Here is an 18,399-nt window from a genome sequence, read left to right as displayed (position 1 = left end):
TCTATCAATCGCCACTCAAGGAGAGCTTGGGGAAGAATGAAAAATTCCTTAAAAAATGATTATATTTTTTAAATTATAAAAAAAAACATTACATGTGAATAAGTTGATAAACTTACCTCAAGCTTTTGCATCAATCCTATCTTGTGCTCATCCATAACTCTCTGCCATGAGTCATAATATAACAAGACATGGTGACCAATAAGGTTACCAATAAGTCTCGTAAACAATGTCCCAAAATCACCAACTCCTTTGTAGGTTCCCTCCTTCAGATCAAAGTGTAGAGCCAACAGATCTTTATTATCGTTGACAAGTTGCTGCAAATTTTTGGATCGAGACTGACCTTTTCTTTTTGCGAAAGCCGCTGCATATGTTAATTAAACAATAAAATTAAATTGAATAAAATAATAATAATTTGTCATTTATTGATAAAAGATAGACTAATTATAGTATATTAACTGTCTCACAGGAAGTAGGAACTCACGTGGGATCTGGAGGAGGATCACCCGCTCCATCACCGCCATGAGAACGAGCAACAGTAGAAGACATATCTTTGTAGTTTAAATAATTATTTACTTAAAATTATTTATAGTTGGAGGTTAATTACATAACTTAAATAATTGCGGTGATGCATTTGAAACTATTGAAGAACAAACATTGTTGAGAAAAGTCATATATTGATTGAAAATCATTAATAGTCCATAATAGTGTTGCACGCATTCTGAATACACTATTCCTTGCAGCGTCTTTGGTTTGAACTCCTTCATCCCACAACTCCTTCAATTCGTCTACCACAGGCCTCAAAAATACATCCATGTCCTTCCTAGGTGATTTTGGACCGGGAATCAATAAGGTTAGCATGAATGATGACTCTTTCATGCACAACCAAGGAGGCATATTGTACATGCAGAATATTATTGGTCACATTCTGTAAGATGACTCATGTTACCAAATAGATTAAAACCATCAGCAGCCAAACTCAATCGAACATTTCTGAGTTCTTTGGAAAAATCAGGATATCTTGAATCAAATTGTTTCCAAGCACCCCCATCAACAAGATGGTGCATCACACCATCTTCTTTCCATCGTCTCGTACTATGCCAGGTCATATCATTTGATGTTGCCTTGAACCATAAAGACGCTTCAGCCTAGGAGTCAAAAGAAGTACCGCAACACTTTGTGGGCGACTTTTTTCCCCTTTGTGTCTTTGTCAACCCATCGGCTCTTACCACATACAGGGCAACTCTGTTTTTGGGAATTCTCCTTCCAAAACAAACAATAGTCGTACTTGCAAGCATGAATTGATTGATAACCTAACCCTAACTTCCTCATTTTTTTTCTTAGACTCATATAATGAAGCCGGAATCTTATTCACCTTCGGGAATTCAAATTTCATAAACTTCAAAATTTCATCAAATGAACTATTTGTCCATTTATTCATAACCTTCGTGTGCATCATCTTCGCCAAGAAGTTCAAGGAAGACAACCAAGTACAACCAGGGTATAACTCAGCTTCGACCTCTTGAAACAGGTCATCAAATTGATTCTCCACACTATTGCCACCACCATCTGAAATTCCTTCATTTATGCCTTCTTCGTTAGTGTCTTGTTCACCAATAACATCATTGATGATGTCAATCATCTCATCAGTCACTGGAGCCCCGTCATCCACTACTGGAGGCATATCAACTTCACCGTGGTAGGTCCACTTCACATATCGCTGCAGAAACCCATATCTGTGTATGTGAGCCTCCACCACATCCAGTTTTCGATTCAGCATATTGACACATTGAACGAATGGGCATCTAACTTCTCTCAAAGCATTCACATGATTCTTGGCCATTTGTATAAATGTTTGAAGACCATTCCAAAACTCATCAGAGTTACGTCGTCTATTAGTTATCCAACTCTTATCAATCGTCATAACTAATTCAAGTAAAAAATAAATTATCACAATGTGACAATCATAAAAAACTACATATATTTGCTGATAATATTTTTTATCACCAAAACACTAATTTTTCAAGTAAATTGTGAAATCTTATGAATAAATTAATAATTTTATGAACATATATTATCAAATTTAATGAATATATATTATTGTTAGTTATGCATGTATTATAAAGTTTCGTTATATAATCAAATATTTAATTATAATTATTATTATGTTATTTAATAATTATCAAATTCTTAATATAATTTTCACTTTTATTTTAAAAAAATAACAATAAAGTTTTATTATTTTAGAACTATTATTTTAATTTTAACTTAATTTTAAGATTAAAGTTAACTTAATTACCTATTTTATATACATATATTATCAAATTTTATGAATATATTATAAAATTAATTAAATAAACAAATATTTAATTATAAATTTATTAAATTACCAGTAAAGATTATTATTTTAATTTCAACTTATTTTATAAAAAAATATTAATAAATTTTTATACTTATAAAATTATTATTTTAATTTATAATTTATAATTTTTTAATTAATTTTTATTAATTGCTTTAAAATTTATTAATTAAAAATTTTAAACACACTAACTTTAAAACTATTTGTAATGTTTAGTTTTTCTAAATCTACAAAAATTTCAGCAGCATAACGACTGTAATCTAGCCTATCCCAAAATTTAAAATCTGCATAAAAACATATAAACCACTCAGAACATACATAAAATTTAATACAATCATTTGAATTCATAAATAAACAACAAAAACATATTATAAACATATTCTCAAATCAACATATTATTTATCTAACATAACATATATATAATTCGAAACACAAATTTTATTTAACCTAACATATATACAATTGAAAACAAAAATTTAATCTAACCTAAAAAAAAATTCATAACTTAATATCAAATTAGCTATTAAATTAGCAAACATAAAATTTAATTTAAAAACTATTTATTGGTTACAAATTAACTATCATTATTTATCAATACACTAATAATCACAAAACAAAAAAATATTAAAAATTGGAAACAATACCCAAAAGCTAGAGATTTTATCCAAAGACTCCAATGCAATATGAAAATACAAAAAAACAACAAAAAAGTTAGCAAACATTTATCAATTAATATACTAATCAATCACAAAACAAAATAAAAATAAAAATTACAAACAATACCCAAAGGTTCGGGATGATATCAATGAATTGGGAAAAGGCTCGGGATGCTCCAATACAATCTGAAAACAAAAAAAAATCAATAAAAAGTTTAACAAACTCATTACAATAACATACAAAATACACACAAATAATCATAAAAAATTAAATTTAAAAGAAATAACTACATTATTGGGTATAAAGGAACTAACCTTAATAATGGAGGGCCAAAAATGGTGTCAGAACTCCTTGGGCGGCATTGGGTGGCGTTGGGCGGCGGAGGAAAACATAGAGAAACGTCTTTGCTTTGGAGGAAAATGAAGAAGAAAGGCTCTACCTGAGGGGTTATATCGTTGTGACCTATAGCGACGACATGTCGTTGCTATATGTAATAAACGGTCATTGTTGATATCAAACGCACCGTTTCACTCAAACGGTGAGATCCTACAGCGACAACAGGATAGGAATAGTACATGAATCCTCTCGTGTGCTACGCGTCTACCCTACGGCGACGACATGTCGTCGGTATAGGCATTGAAATTTGAGTTAAATTTTTTGGCGGTTCACTTTCCCATGTTTTGACCCTATTATGACGACATGTCGTTGCGATAGAGTACAAAATAACTGACCAGTAGATTAAATCAGACTCGATAGTGATGACATGTCGTCGCTATAGGGAGTGAAAAATAAGCAACCAACTCTTGGCGGTTAAGTTCCCTCCCTATCCTACAACGACAACATGTCGTCGCTCTAGACTAACATATTTCCCTCCTTTTTTTAACGAGGATTCTATAACAACGACAAGTCGTCGCTATACGGGGTGCAAATAGGCAACCAACCCTGGGCGGTTAAGTTCCCTCCCCATGCTATAGACAAACATATTTCCCTCTTTTTTTCGACAAAGACCCTATAGCGACTACACCAGGAATTTGGAGGACCTGGTCGTGTGTTGTTGACAACCCTACAGCGACGACATGTCGTCGCTGTAGCTTATTTTTTTTAATAAATTTAAAAAAAGAATTTTTTGTGGATTTCGACTACATACAGCGACAACTTTGGAGTCGTCGCAATAGATATCGTCGCTGTAGAATTTTTTTCTTGTATTGAATAACAAGAACAACAAAAAGAATAACATTAGAACCAGAAGAAGTATAAGAAAAAGAACCAAATGGGGGTGGAGCTGCATCATCGTTGTGGGGGTGGGGGGGTTGCGTTGCTGGCAGAGGGCGAAGGTGGTGTCGCCAGTGGAGGGATGAGAAGAATGAACAAAGTGGGGAGGAGAGAGGGTGAAAGGAGAAAATAAGGAGAGGTGTTGTGAGGGAGAGGAGATGATGAGAGTTTTGTGTTAAAATATGGTAATTCATTTTTTATATTTTATGGAATTACCATGTTTGAAACTTTTTTTTTAATAAATCACCATATTTTGTGGCTTTTTTTTATCCATAAATATAGAAACTACTTTTTTTTATATTTATGTAAACTTCTCAAAGAGAAATTAAAAGAATTATCCCACTACTTACCCAAAATTTGATAGGAGCCATTCAATAAGTGATTTTCTTAAGGACTATCGTTTTCTATATTTAATACTTTTTGTTTTTAAATACTTCCATAAAAAATATTTATTGTTATACTTAAATTAAATTATAATCAAACTGTTAAATTAATTTATCTATATCAACAGTTCGAACCCCCTCACTTTTCCTGATTTTATATTTTATTTTATTTTTTCATTTTTCTTTTCCGTCGTTTTCAGGAAAGCTTGTCGTTTTTCTGTAACTGAAGTTTGGTTGCCCATGACATGCGGCCTTTGTGTATGAAATGATCGATATGACTCCCAAGCCCTTGTGTTGGAGAGAAAACGTTTGTAGTGGATGAAGAAGTTAAGTACAGCGAATGTCACTGTATACTGCCATGACTAGGAGATGTCTCCTACTTTTGGAGAGATGCAAGAACATGCAAGACCTGAAGCAAGCCCATGCATCAATCGTCACCACCGGTCTTGGCAGTAATAGCTTTGCTCTGAGCAGAGTCTTGGAGTTTTGCTCAAACCCACATCATGGTAACCCTTTTCATGCTTGGAAAATTTTCCAACACATTCACAAGCCCACCATTTGCATTTGGAATACCATCTTGAAAGCTTTCTTACTCCACAATGAACTCATTCAAACTATACTTGTATATAGAAACTTGTTACAGAGTGGGATAGCCCCAGACAATTATACTCTTCCGTATGTGTTAAAGGCTTGTTCTAGGCTAAAAAGTGTTCGTCTTGGGGATTCGGTTCATGGGTATGGCATGAAATTGGGTCTAGTGTTTGATATATTTGTGGGCAACTCTTTAATTGTCATGTACAGTGAGTTTCGTAACATGGAAGGTGCACGGTACGTGTTTGATGAAATGCCTAATCTTAGTGTGGTTTCATGGACGGTCATGATTTCAGGGTATGCAAAAGTAGGGGAAGTTGACAATGCGAGACTGTTCTTTGATGTGGCGCCGGTGAGAGATAGAGGGATATGGGGAGCAATGATTTCAGGGTATGTTCAGAACGCTTGTTTTAAGGAAGGTCTTTACTTGTTTCGTGTACTGCAGCTCAGGGATATAGAGCCTGATGAGGCCATCTTTGTCAGTATTCTTTGTGGTTGTGCTCATTTGGGAGCTCTCGATGTTGGGATTTGGATTCACAGGTATTTGGATCGTCTTGGATTGCCCTTGAGCATTCGATTGGGTACCAGTCTTATAGACATGTATGCTAAGTGTGGGAATTTGGATTTAGCTAAGAGGATTTTTTATGAGATGCCACAGAAAGACACCGTTTGCTGGAATGCTATGATTTCGGCCATGGCAATCAATGGAGATGGAGAAACTGCACTCGAACTATTTCGAGATATGGAAAAGACAGGTGTGCCACCAGACGACATCACCTTCATCGCCATTTTTACTGCCTGTAGTTATTCAGGTATGACATATATAGGCCTGCTGATGTTTGAAAAAATGCTTGGAGTGTACAGAATTGAACCCAAAACTGAGCACTACGGATGTATAGTAGATCTTCTTAGTCGAGCAGGGTTTTTTGAAGAAGCAAAACAAATAGTTCAAAGAGTGATAATTTCAAGTAACCCCTCTGAAGAGGAAGTAGCTTGGAGGGCGTTTCTTAGTGCTTGCTGTACTCACGGGCAGGCTCAACTAGCTGAGCTTGCCTTTGGGAAGCTCTCGGAGTTGGAGTGCGGAAGTGGGCTTTATGTTCTACTCTCAAATTTATACGCTTCTGCTGGAAAAGATGCTGATGCTGGAAGAGTGAGGAAGCTGATGAAACATAGAGGAGTTGAAAAGGTACCGGGATGTAGCTTGATCGAGATCAATGGTGGAGTTCATGAGTTTATTGCAGGAGAAAAGATACACCCGCAGATGGAAGACATTCACTCGGTTTTGGAGAAGTTAAACAAGCACTTAATTATTCAGGGTACATCACATACTCAACTCTAAGGACATCATACATACCATTGTACAAACAGGTGTGGTCCACACTCGTTTTGAATCGAGGAGTATTTTTTAAAAAATAAAGCCAACTAACTAAGATCAACCATTGGTTGATTAGACTCCAAATCTTCATTGACTGGTTCACAATTTTGCATCATGATCACAGAAGGAACATCTTGTATGTCTATTTGGTAAGTATAATAATTTAAGGGTGTAGAATCAACATGATAATATTAGATACAGTACATTAGTCACACTAAGCAAAGTTGCCTGCCCCATAGGCTTCTCATGGAAAGTTTCCAAGTAATATGTAAAGACTTGTAAGAGAACCAATTTCATTAAGACATTACTAATAAAGTTTTTCAGGAATTCCTATAATACATATAATATAATTATCAATGGTTTGATTTCATTACTTTATGACTTGCGATGGACAAAGTTGAATTTTACATTTCCTTGGTAAAAAATAAATCACTAAACTCAATTTTCAAGCAAACAAAAATTAGGTAGATATCTCAACTAAACAAGAAAATCTGCATCAGAAAGTTCAAGAACTTTGTGGAGACCAATTGGGTTTACACCCGATCGAAATGAGTTTCCTTCAATGAACCTACAAGAAACAATCAACAGCGTAAATCTTTCAATAGTCTACAAAATTTCAGGAATTGTTATCTTTCAAGGATTTGATTGTTAAGAACTCACATTTCTTTCAAGAATGGGTGTTTATAGAAGGCGTCGGGAATCCTTCCAGAGAACTGGTTGTGATCCAAGTACCTTAAACCAAATAAAAGAAATATCAAGTACTTCATTAAAGTTAATATAACCAGGCAAGTATTGCAAATGTAGGATACGTCAGAGCTGTAGGACATAAATATGCTTAGCTCACAACTGACAAATCAAATGGCATTACTTAGTACATATAGAACCAGTTGGGTTTGTAGACCATCCAGATGAAATGTTTCCAAGCAAAAAAACAAAACTTACAGATAGGTTAATTTAGGAATGCGAGCAAGCTCAGATGGTATTATCCCAGACATCTTATTGTAAGACAAGTACCTGTAGCCATGAAACAATCAATTTAATAAACTTAACATTCATATCTAAGAAGATGGATTGTAGTCAAACATTTCTTATCAATGATGATAATCCCTTTTCTCTCTGAGAAGGGAGAGCCATACAAGGCAATAGGCAACTTACAAAATTTCCAAGTTGGTCAAGTTTGCCAGTTGTGATGGAATTCCTCCAGTAAAATAATTGTTATTCAAGTAGCTGCACATCACAAGTACAAATAAAGTTTCTTAACTTAAACTCTTCATTCATATCCTTTGTGGGAAAAACTCACTGAATATATAATTAGGATTAAACAATTTGGATTAACTCACATGTTGCGAAGAGCTGGAAAACAACCTTCAATCCGTATAAGTTCTCTTATAGTGCCCACCAAGTGATTGTTACCAACATCCCTATAAAGAAATAGCACTATAGTGTAAGGCATTATTATTCAGCTACAAACGCTTGCTCAACAAAATGTGCTCAAAGATGGAAGTTTACAAGTGTTGAAGCTTTTGTAGGGTCCCCAATTCTGCTGGAATCCGCCCAGTAAGGCGATTTTCATGTAGATAGAGATAGCGAAGCTCTGGAAGGTTAGCAAGTTCCTTAGGAATTTCCCCTTTGAAGTTGTTGAAGCTCAGATATCTGAAAAGTAAGTTCAAATAAGTATCAACAATAAGCAAGTAGCTCTGACAGAAAAACAGATATATAAATCACTATATTTATCATGAGAAAAGCTCAAGGACTCACAAATGCGTTAGGCTCTTAAGCTCACCAATTTCAGGGGGAATAACATCCTGTAGCTTATTCCATCGCAAATTACTGGAAGAACCATACAAGTTAAGTTAGCAAACAACTCTTGTATAGAACAGAATAAAAAGTGAGAGTGTCGCTTCAAATGTTATTGAATAATTAACATATGGCACCAACCATTTTAAAAAACTACAAGAAATTGCAAATTACACTCAAAAGGCTAAACCTAAAAAGAGCATGGAGCCATACAGTATCTTGAGACGCTTCAACCGTCCAATTTGAGGAGGAATAGGCCCTGTCAACTTGTTGTTATGGAGATCTCTGTCATAGAGTACCATGATAACGCAAATTATGAACATTTTGAATCCAATAATTTAATAAACATATGAAACAACTTCTAGTAAATAGCTGCATTCAATTTTATCAAAACCAACACTACTAATTCAACTCTCCTGTTACTTCCACTTCCAGGAAAATTGCACTCAATCATAGGGCTTCAGCAGCATTAAAATCCAAAAATAACAAATAATAATAAAAATACTATCACCACGGACATGTATTACAAAGGTGAAATTCATAATAATGAAACAAGACTTCTGAGAAGCTAGATTTGATCACTATCACTCATAAAAGTAGCGTCAATGTTAACATGAAGGCAAACAAAGAAAGAAAACCAGAAAAGGGTACGATGGATCTTACAGCCTCGTGAGGTCCAATAGATTAGTCACGGCAGTAGGAAAAGGTCCCACGATCGAAACTGCATAAACTTCCCTGCAAGCAAAACCCAATTGTAAGCACCGTCTTAAATTCGAAACCCATCACTTCTTTCCAAATATAGACAAAACACAAAAGAAATTGAGAAATTGACGAAATGGGTCAAGATTTTCAAAGCTCGAAAAAGACTTACAACTCAGTAACAACTCGGTAATCCCCTTGAGTAGAGCATGTGACCCCAGACCAAGGCGGAAGATCGCCATCGCCACAAGGGTCGTCTCCAATCCAAGCATAAACCACTCTCCATCCGAGTGACGCTTTTATCTCATTCAGAGCTTTCACTGGCAAAAATAAAAAATAAAAAATCAGACCCAAAGAAATGGAGCAAAACAACGCTAAAATAAAGATATGAGGAAGCTCACCGTCGCGTTTGAGGGTTTTGGCGTGGACAAGGAGAGGAAATGCGAAGATCAGACAAAATGCCGGAACCAGAAAACGCAGCCCCATATTTTTCTGGGGTTGCAGAAACAGATCCGTTGTTCTGGGGAACTGGATCTGAAAATTGATTTTGGTTTTCTGAGTCTAAGATTTCTGGAAACGGCGACGGTGATTTGGGTTTCGTTTTTTCTTCTTTTGGATGAAATGAGTTGGTGTTTGTTCAGCAAACACGTTAAAGCTTTTGGAAAGGGAAATATCACATATGCATAATAATACATACTAATTATCATGAATCGTTCTTTAAAAACTGTTTTTAAGTTTTTAAATTATATTCATGAAATAATAAGAACACTCGTTTTCGGAGGCTAAAATCTCTCTAGTTCACAAGTCGATGTTATTGTTGTATATCTTTATATTTTGACAGAGTATTTGCATTATACATAAAGAACCCAACCATTTTTCTATCCAAGGTCTTGGTATTTATAGAAGAACCACCCCAAGATAAGTGTTGGGGTCATCACGTGAATATACATCCTTTTTTATGACCTGTCTTTTACAAATGATGAATATTACAATACATTAAGGTAAGGTCTAATCATTAGGTAAAAATGATCATGGGTCGCCTGGCATAATCAGACACGTGATGTCTGATCACGCACGTTTATATTACGTGTCCGAGAATTAAGGGATAAACGGACATGCGATGTCTGATCACGCACGTTTATATATAACGTATCCACCTTAATAAACTCTTGGGCATGGCAGGTGGTCAGAGTACTCCGACCTGAATATAACGCCAGCACATGGCCAGGATGCTGTAATTTATATCCATCTCCAGCTCATACTTTAATGCTTCGTATTCCTTAGCCTGTGTTATCACCTGGGGGTCGCACTGCCTCCGCAGAGGAGATACCAACTTATGGGCCCCTTAATATTGTTCTTAGCTAGCCAGCTGTACTCGAGCTGCACAAAAGACCCCGGGCTGAATATCAAGGCATATTGCACAAAATAACATGTAATAGAAAAACATAAATATATTATTATGCATGTGTTATGAGTATTAGATATGCATGTGGGCCTTTTATAGCTTATAAGGGCATATTTACAAATTTGACCCGTTGAGGGCATAAATGTGATTTTATGTGATATATGGTTGAGACCACATTATTATGTGGATATATTTGTAGTATATGGCTCAAGACGGTCCTAGTGAGCGGTTTAGCGAAACAATCACAACGGGGTTTAATACCCGGCTCGGGGGGAGCCTAATGGTATTTTGGGAATTTAGAGAATATTTTGGGATTTATTGAGTAATGAATAAATATTTGGTAATTAACTAGACATGACAGGATTAATTGGTTAATGATAGGAACACTTGAGGAATTAGCAGGAATTGAGAAAATGACAATTTTACCCTTAGAAACCATTAGAAGGTTGAATAAGTTTTAGGGGCAAAAGGGTCTTTTTGAGTTAAGGATATACACTGGAAAAGACTTCGGAAATGAAATAGAAACTCACAGAACTCTCTCTCTCTCTCTCACCCTCTCTAGAACTTAGGTGAAATTTGGAGAATTGAAGGAGACTAAGCTGGGAATTGAGCTGGGAATTTGGAGGAAACTAAGCTGGGATTAGTCAGAGTAGTGCTGAGGATCTAAGCTGCAATCGAGGTAAGAAATTCAGACTGGGCATGTTGAATTTTCTGCTGAAACTATGTTGGAAATTATAGTTTGCATGAGCCTTAGTTTGCTAGCTAGTTTTGGTTGAATTTGAGTATTTTGTAAGAGTAAGAATTGATTATGAGTTTGGTATAATGTTTAGACGAAAAGGATGGGAATTCTGGGCTTAAATTCAGGTTTGGCTACTGGTTTAGGGTGTGAATTGAGGTTAGGCTCGAGGAGAAACGTTAAGAAAATGGAGGATTTTCTGGGTTTAGGGGCTCGGATCGCGACCCTGTTCTTCAGGCGTCGTGACCCGCATGAGTTTTTGAGGCTGGGGCCTTTGTTCGTCAGGCGCGCCACAACTCGGAGGAGGGCAGGTCGTGGCCCGTGTCCCCCATCAAGAAGGATTGAGCCTCTGTCCAAGGGGCGGGCCGCGGCCCTCAAGGGCAAGTCGTGGCCTTAAATGGGGAATTAAGGGAAAATGGGGTTTAAGGCTTGGGGAGGCTCGAGAATTCAAACATAAGCTCTCGGGACGATTTCTACTACTCGCTTTAGTAGAAATCGAGGTCCCGGAAACTAATATTTAATCCCTAAGTATTTATTAAAATTAGAAATTGATGGTTACCCATTGACACTGTGACTAGGATTATCACCACGGCTCAGGATTGAGGATCGTGCTCGGGACCATTCTGTATTCTTCGCTCAGGATTCGAGGTAAGAAAACTGCACCCATGTGGTTGTGTTCGGGACTAAGGTTCCCTGTATCTAGATATATGTGTTATGTAACCGTATTGTTATTATGTGAAATATTAAAGTACGACCTAAGGGAGCCGGGGCTGACGATTAGCGCATTGGACGCGGCTTGGCCACTATGAGTCGGGGTCAGCTAAATAAACAATAGACTCGGCCTAAGTGAGCAGGGGTCGGTTTAGTAAACGTAGGGCTCAGCCTAAGGGCGCTGACCCTAAGCATTTGTGTTACTGGTTAAAATATGTTCTTGAAAATACATGTTTACTATTACTAGCTTGATGCTTATAATTTGTTGGGTTTCTGAATGATTGTTATAAAATTGATTGAGTGCTACTATTGTATATGTGTTTGCTGTTTATGGTTTTCTTGCTGGGCCTTGGCTCACGGATGCTACGTGGTGCAGGTAAATGCAAAGGAAAGCTATACCAACCATGAGTTAAAGAGCTCTCGGGGTGGAGTGTACATAGTCAGCTACTCGACTGTCACGGTCGAGGGAAAGTACAGGGACTGTAACAACCCAAAAATTACTAATAAGGCTTAAGGGCATTGATTAGTGTGTCGGGAGGGCATAATTGGTAATTATGTGAATATATGATTTAATGCATGATTATATGATTACGAGGAAATGATTAAGTGCATGTTTATGAGTATTAAATATGCATGCGGGCCATGTTTTGCTTATAAGGGCATATTTGTAATTTTGGCCCGTAGAGGGCATAAATATAATTTTATGTGATTAATTGTTGAGACCACATTATTATGTGGGTATATTTGCAGCATATGGTTCGAGACGGTCCTAGTGAGCGGGTCACAGCGGTGATTTATACCCGGCTCGGGGGAGCCTGGGGGTATTTTGGGGATTTGGAGAATAATTTGGCATTTTTAGACATTGGGTAAATAATTGGTGATTAACTGGATGGCGAGATTTTAAGTGGTAAATAATAGGAACACTCAAGGAGCTAATGGGAACTGGGAGCAAAATGACTAAATTACCCTTTAGGCACTCTTGAAAGATTTAAATGGGTAGAAGGGCAAGTGAGTCATTTGGTTATTAGAGGATATGTTCTGAATTAAATGGAACAAAGCAAAAAGAGGTGGAACCTCCCTGCTCTTTCTTCCTCACATTCTTTCTCTCAATTGGTTCAAAGGTTAGAAAGGGAAAAGAAGGGCAAAAGCTTGGGTATTTGACTGGGATTTCTGAGCTAAGGTGAAGGGCTGCATAATTTTGGCTGGGAACTAGATTGGTTCTGGCTTGGGCAAAGCTGAAGGGAAGGCTTGTGGATTTAAGACTAGCCAACCAGAGAATCTAGTTGAGGAATTTGGAGAACTCAGCCATTTTTGAGGGAAGGAGTCAAGCCTTTAAGTTTGTTGAGTTTAGTTGAGTTTAATTCCTGAGTTCTTACCCCTAGTTTTTATGGTGTTCTGGGTTTTGGTGAAAATAGGTGTGATTTTTGGTGGTTGCTGGAGGGAAAGGAAGAATTGGTGGCTGTTAGGGACAATCCAGAGGCTAGGGTCGGAATCATCCAACTGAGGTAACCATTTTTTTCCCTTATTTGTTTCGAGTTTTCTGGTTTTAGATGGTGTTCTTGAGCTTCAGAGCTTAAGGTTGATTTTTTGTGTTTGATGAAGTTGTTAGGCAAGGTTTGGTGTTATGTGGGTGTTTTGGTTGAGCTATAGTGTATTGTAGGTTCAATTTTGAGTTTAGTTGAGGTTTGGAGTGGATTTTTGGAGCTTTGGCTCAGGGAGGTTCGAAGAAAAAAACCCAGAAATTTACATTTCTGGTACTAGCATTGTAGCGCTAGGTTAGGAGCGCTACAGCACTAGGCTGTGTTTTCTGGGGGTTTTGGGTTTCTGTCTTTAGCGTTGTAGTGCCCACCTTGTAGCGCTGTAGCACTCCTCAGCCTCCTGAAATTGGTTTTTGGGTATTTTCTTAGGGTTTTCACTTGGGGGCTCGGGGGACGCGTTCATCGCCTTGTTTGGTGGAACTTGGGATTCCAAGAGCGCGAGTGTGGTCCCAGAATTGACCTTTGGAGTTTGAACTCATCAAAGTACCATTTATGGATTGTGACTAGGTTTATTGCCGAGGCTCAGAGCTAATGGTCGTGCTCGAAATCGTTTCACTTTCTCCGCTCGGAAATTAAAGGTAAGAAAACTGCACCTGATTGTGTAATTATGTTGGGACTAAGAGTTCCCTATATTTTTATGCAATGTTGTATGATGGTATTATGCAGTGTGAACATGAAATAAATGACCTAAGAGTGCCAGAATTAATATTGGCACACAAGGACGCTGCTCAACCACTGGTAGCTGAGGTTAATAATATAATAACTGAGCTCGGCCTAAGTGAGCCAGAGACAGTGGGTTAAATAGAGGGTGCAGCCTAAGGGTGTCGACCCTGGACATTGTATGATATGTTTATTGATGTTTATCTGATGATTATGGCATGTTTATTACCTGGATGGTTAATTATTGGTTTCTTGACTGATATCACTGATTATGTGAACGATGTGGTCTATTGAGTGTTTGATTAATGATCTGTGAGTTGTCCAATTACTATTATTGATTATGCTATGTATTATAGTTTTCTTATTCGACCTCGACTCATGGGTGCTATGTGGTGCAGGTAAAGGCAAAGGTTTGATGGTTCAACCATGAGTTGGAGAGCTCTGGGGGCGAGGTGTACATTGTCTGTTGCCCAGCCGCCACGATCGAGGGATTGTACAGGGACGAAAACCTAAAATGTATATTTTGCCATTAGAGTGGCCTGGTTTATTTATAACTTTTGGAATTTTTGTAAATATGTCCTTTAAACCTTGTGTTTGGGATCCCATGTACTAAACAATTATTTTAATGAAAATTATCTGTTTATGACCAAAATATTTTAAACCTAACCTGTTTATGACTATAGGATCATGTTTTCATTTGAAAGACTTGATTAGCAAGTCCTGCACTATTTTAAACACACAGTGTAACGATCTTGGTTATCTATGGCGTTACAACTTGGTATCAGAGTGGTCTAGGTTTAAGGGTTCCTGAAGACTGGTTGGACATGTACACTTGCCGCTAAAGACAAGCTCGACTTAGGGTTTTGTAATTGAATACATGAGATTATATGCTTAGGTGCTTGAATGAAATATGAATGCATTAATTTGTTTGGTTAATAGGGAGCATGAGATTTTGATAGGGCCTGGCCCTTGACTGCTGTGTGATGATATTGAGGCGTGCTATTAGCATTGCTATTGTATGTGGATGAATATGTGGATAATGGTTTGTGTACTGATGGAAGGTGGTAAATTGTTTAAATTGAACTTATATTTTTATACATGTTTATTGGTATACAGAAAGCATGGTAAGTGTGAATGTACCTGGTAGCAATGAAATTTGATAACTAAATGCATAGTAATGTAGATTGGTGTTTATTATGCTTTTATGTGTGCATGATTATTGTGGTTGTTTGGACTTGGCCGTGGGATGGTTCTGGGTATGAACATCAGGACTGAGGGATTTAGTCGGTGATGGCGGATGAATTCAGATTGTTGTGCTCATAATGGTTAAGTGGACCTGGTAATGTTATATTGGGGGTTCCAGATGATATCAAGGATTGTAATCCTCCATCTTCCCCTGAAAGTTGCAGTAGATGTTCGCTGATTTGTGAGAAAGGCTGTTAGGTCTGATAAAGGGAATTAGATGGGTGAAATAGCGGGTTCTGCTGGGGAAAAGAGTTGTTTTGTATACCTTGATGGTAAGGGCACCAGTGTTGGTTTAACCTGAGGGTGAAGACAGATTGGAATTATTATGTGGAAGGCTTTAGAAGCATTATCCTCTAGTTTTGAGAAAGGTTTGGGTATGCTCGAGGATTGATTAGTGGATGGGCATAGTTAATCATATCCTTGATTATATGAAGATGATAGGTCGTGACAAAGTGGTTGTGTTAAGCAGTTGTGGCGGAGGGACGCCCAAAAATGGTACCCTAGACCCAAAGTGTTGGCATGATGGGTTGGGAGGAACTCGACAGTGATTTGATAGAAGAGGTTACTATGAAGTAGTTGGAGCTATGGGGACTAATGAGTTTATGAACATGGTTTAGAATGGTAAGACAACGACATAGTATGTCAACAAGTTTGTGAGTCAGTCGATCCGCTTTGGAAGTTGATACTAGCGGATGTAGCCGGAAATGATGATTCATTTAAGGATTTAACTCCGGGATGGCCCAGAGCATCAGTGTAATGCCCCAAATTTCCTAATAAGGTTTAGGACCTTGAATAGGAGGTCGGGAGGGCCATAATTGATTTATTTTGTTATTAAATGATAATATGCATGTGTTAGGTGTATTAAATATACATGTGAACCCATTTTTGAGTAATTAGGTGATTTTCATATTTTGGCCATTTCAGGCATTTGTGGCATATGTGTGTGGTGCTTTATTATTATTTGCTTATGCCAGAGTTACCCAGCACGAGACGATCCTAGGAAGTAAGCTAGTGGGAAAGTCACAACGGGATTTATTCTTGACTCGGAGTGAGTCAAGGGGTATTTAGAGCATTACCGGGTTATTGGGTAATGGGAATGAATATTTGGTGATAAATTGGGAGTTTGTAAGATCAGGGAGAAATTCTGGAGGTTTTGACTATTTTTTCCCTGAGGATGTTTTCGGGACCCCGAGCGTTAGGATTTGGTTGAGGCTACTTAAGCTTGAAGTAACCTTCTAAAAAAGAAAAAGAACGTTCTGTACGTTCTCTCTCCCTCAAAGTTCCATTTTCGTCTCCCGATCGCATTTTTGAAGGTAACTTGAGTTCTAGGACTCAGATTCAAGAGAGGATCGAGGCATAGCGATCCTAGGGAAGATTAGAAGCTTATTAGCCGAAGGATTTAGTTGGAAACAACTCAATAGGAGGTAATTCAAGTTTTAAGTTTCAAGTTTTTAAAGTTTTTAAGCTTGAATTGGACTTTGTGTTTTGATGAGTGTTTGTTAGATTTGAGGCTTGAGTTTTGTTGGTTTTGGATGATGGGGATGTTTGGAAACTTTTATTTTTGAGTTTGGAGATGTTTGGATAGGTTTTTGGGAGGTTTTAAAAGGTTAAAGTCGGAGAAAAATGGCTGGTCCGAGGTCGGGCCGCGGGCCAAGCTCGATGAAGCAGGTGGAGTGCTTTGGGAGCTCTGGGGGCCACGGCACTAGGTGTAGGGCGCCGCAGCGCTTGCCTTTGGTTTTCTTGTTTTGGCTAGGGGCCACGGCGCAGGGTTTTGGGGCCACGGCGCTTGAGGGTATTTATGGGCGAAATTATGTTTTAAGCTTGGGAACTCAAACCTTAGGCCTCAGGATCATTCATACTACCCGGATTAGTGGGGTTTGATGTCTTGGAGGCTAGGTCTTGGTTCCGGGATTGGTTTTAGAACTTGAACTTATTGGATCACCGTTTATGGTTGTGACTAGGTTATCACTAGAGGCTTGGAGTAAGGATCGTGCTTGTGGCTTGCTTATTGGTAGCCTATGCTTGAACCAAAGGTAAGAAAACTGCACCCTATATATATGACATGCATGGTTATTCTTGATGCATGTTGGATGTATAAATGTGACATGCGTGGTTATTGTTGAGGCATGTCAAGTGATTAAATGTGATGCATGTGTTGCACGATAAACATGTGATTAGGGCATGCTATGAGTATTGAATATGAGATTGTTCAGAGCTTGAGCCTCTGTGTTTATGCATGATCCTAATTATGCTAGCAATTGTTAAGTAAGCATGTTGAATGCCCTATATTTGGATCTTTGACGCATGATATATGTTTGGTAACATTGCTTACTTGCGTATGGCACTGACTATTCAGATTCGGCACTGGTCGTGTATTACTGACCTGAGAGTCAGAAACGGCATAAGCGTCAAGAACGCAGGGCCAATAAAAGATTAGATCTAATCGACATCAACATTGAAATGACTCATATGGGGTATTAATGCTGGACTGACCCTAAGTTCGATGACAATTATAAGCGCTTGACTAGTCTAGGACTAGTTACTCAGAGCCAGGGCCAAAGGTCTAGAACACTGTTTTGTCACATGGCTGAGGGAGCGGAATCCCATGTTAGTGACTTGATGATTAGTCACTCGTTTAAAGGTACTGACCCCCTGTTAGTGACTTGATAATTAGTCACTCGTTTAAAGGTACAGACCCCCTGTTAGTGACTTGTTAATCGGTCACTTGTGCATTGCTTGAACTTATTTGCCTATTTGAGTAGAGCTATATTTGCTAGGCGAATGCCTTATGATTTGATGACACTGTTCATGAGCATATTGAGTTTTCTTTCTGGGCTTCAGCTCACGGGTGCTATTTGGTGCAGGTAAAGGCAAAAGAAAGCTGGACCATCCTTGAGTTGGAGAGCTTAGGTGGTGATGTGTACATATGCAGCTGCTCGACCACCACGGCTGAGGTTTGAAGAGGAACTAGGGT

At 37.8% G+C, this 18,399-nt stretch overlaps 2 protein-coding genes across 2 annotated transcripts; one reads left to right on the top strand and one right to left on the bottom strand.

The window, feature by feature from the left end:
- The first annotated feature begins 4,323 nt into the window (after positions 1–4,323).
- On the top strand, positions 4,324–6,664 carry LOC133822889 (pentatricopeptide repeat-containing protein At2g20540-like). Its single transcript, XM_062255349.1, has one exon. The coding sequence runs from the start codon at positions 5,009–5,011 to the stop codon at positions 6,596–6,598; it is 1,590 nt and encodes a 529-aa protein (XP_062111333.1). The 5' UTR covers positions 4,324–5,008; the 3' UTR covers positions 6,599–6,664.
- A 317-nt stretch (positions 6,665–6,981) lies between these two features.
- On the bottom strand, positions 6,982–9,819 carry LOC133822890 (probable leucine-rich repeat receptor-like protein kinase At1g35710). The gene is made up of 11 exons (XM_062255350.1): positions 9,532–9,819; positions 9,303–9,450; positions 9,095–9,166; positions 8,645–8,716; positions 8,393–8,464; positions 8,144–8,287; positions 7,975–8,055; positions 7,790–7,861; positions 7,577–7,648; positions 7,295–7,366; positions 6,982–7,202 (listed from the first exon to the last, which is right to left on the bottom strand). The coding sequence occupies exons 1-11, from the start codon at positions 9,614–9,616 to the stop codon at positions 7,112–7,114; spliced, it is 981 nt and encodes a 326-aa protein (XP_062111334.1). The 5' UTR covers positions 9,617–9,819; the 3' UTR covers positions 6,982–7,111.
- Between the last annotated feature and the right edge of the window lie 8,580 nt (positions 9,820–18,399).

Source organism: Humulus lupulus, chromosome 3 (genome assembly GCF_963169125.1).
Source record: "Humulus lupulus chromosome 3, drHumLupu1.1, whole genome shotgun sequence".
In the NCBI taxonomy this organism is placed as follows: Eukaryota; Viridiplantae; Streptophyta; class Magnoliopsida; order Rosales; family Cannabaceae; genus Humulus; species Humulus lupulus.
Note: the sequence above shows the minus strand (reverse complement) of the source record. Positions and strands in the feature narration are given on the sequence as shown.

What these genes read in the sequence shown, in the direction of transcription:
- LOC133822889 (XM_062255349.1), top strand. Translation starts at nt 5,009, where the DNA reads ATGTCACTGTATACTGCCATGACTAGGAGATGTCTCCTACTTTTGGAG.
- LOC133822890 (XM_062255350.1), bottom strand. Translation starts at nt 9,616, where the DNA reads ATGGGGCTGCGTTTTCTGGTTCCGGCATTTTGTCTGATCTTCGCATTT. An exon ending in CAAAACCCTCAAACGCGACG is followed by an intron (nt 9,451 to 9,531) that starts GTGAGCTTCCTC and finishes TATTTTTGCCAG; the next exon opens with TGAAAGCTCTGAATGAGATA. An exon ending in TTTCCAGCTCTTCGCAACAT is followed by an intron (nt 7,862 to 7,974) that starts GTGAGTTAATCC and finishes TGTGATGTGCAG; the next exon opens with CTACTTGAATAACAATTATT.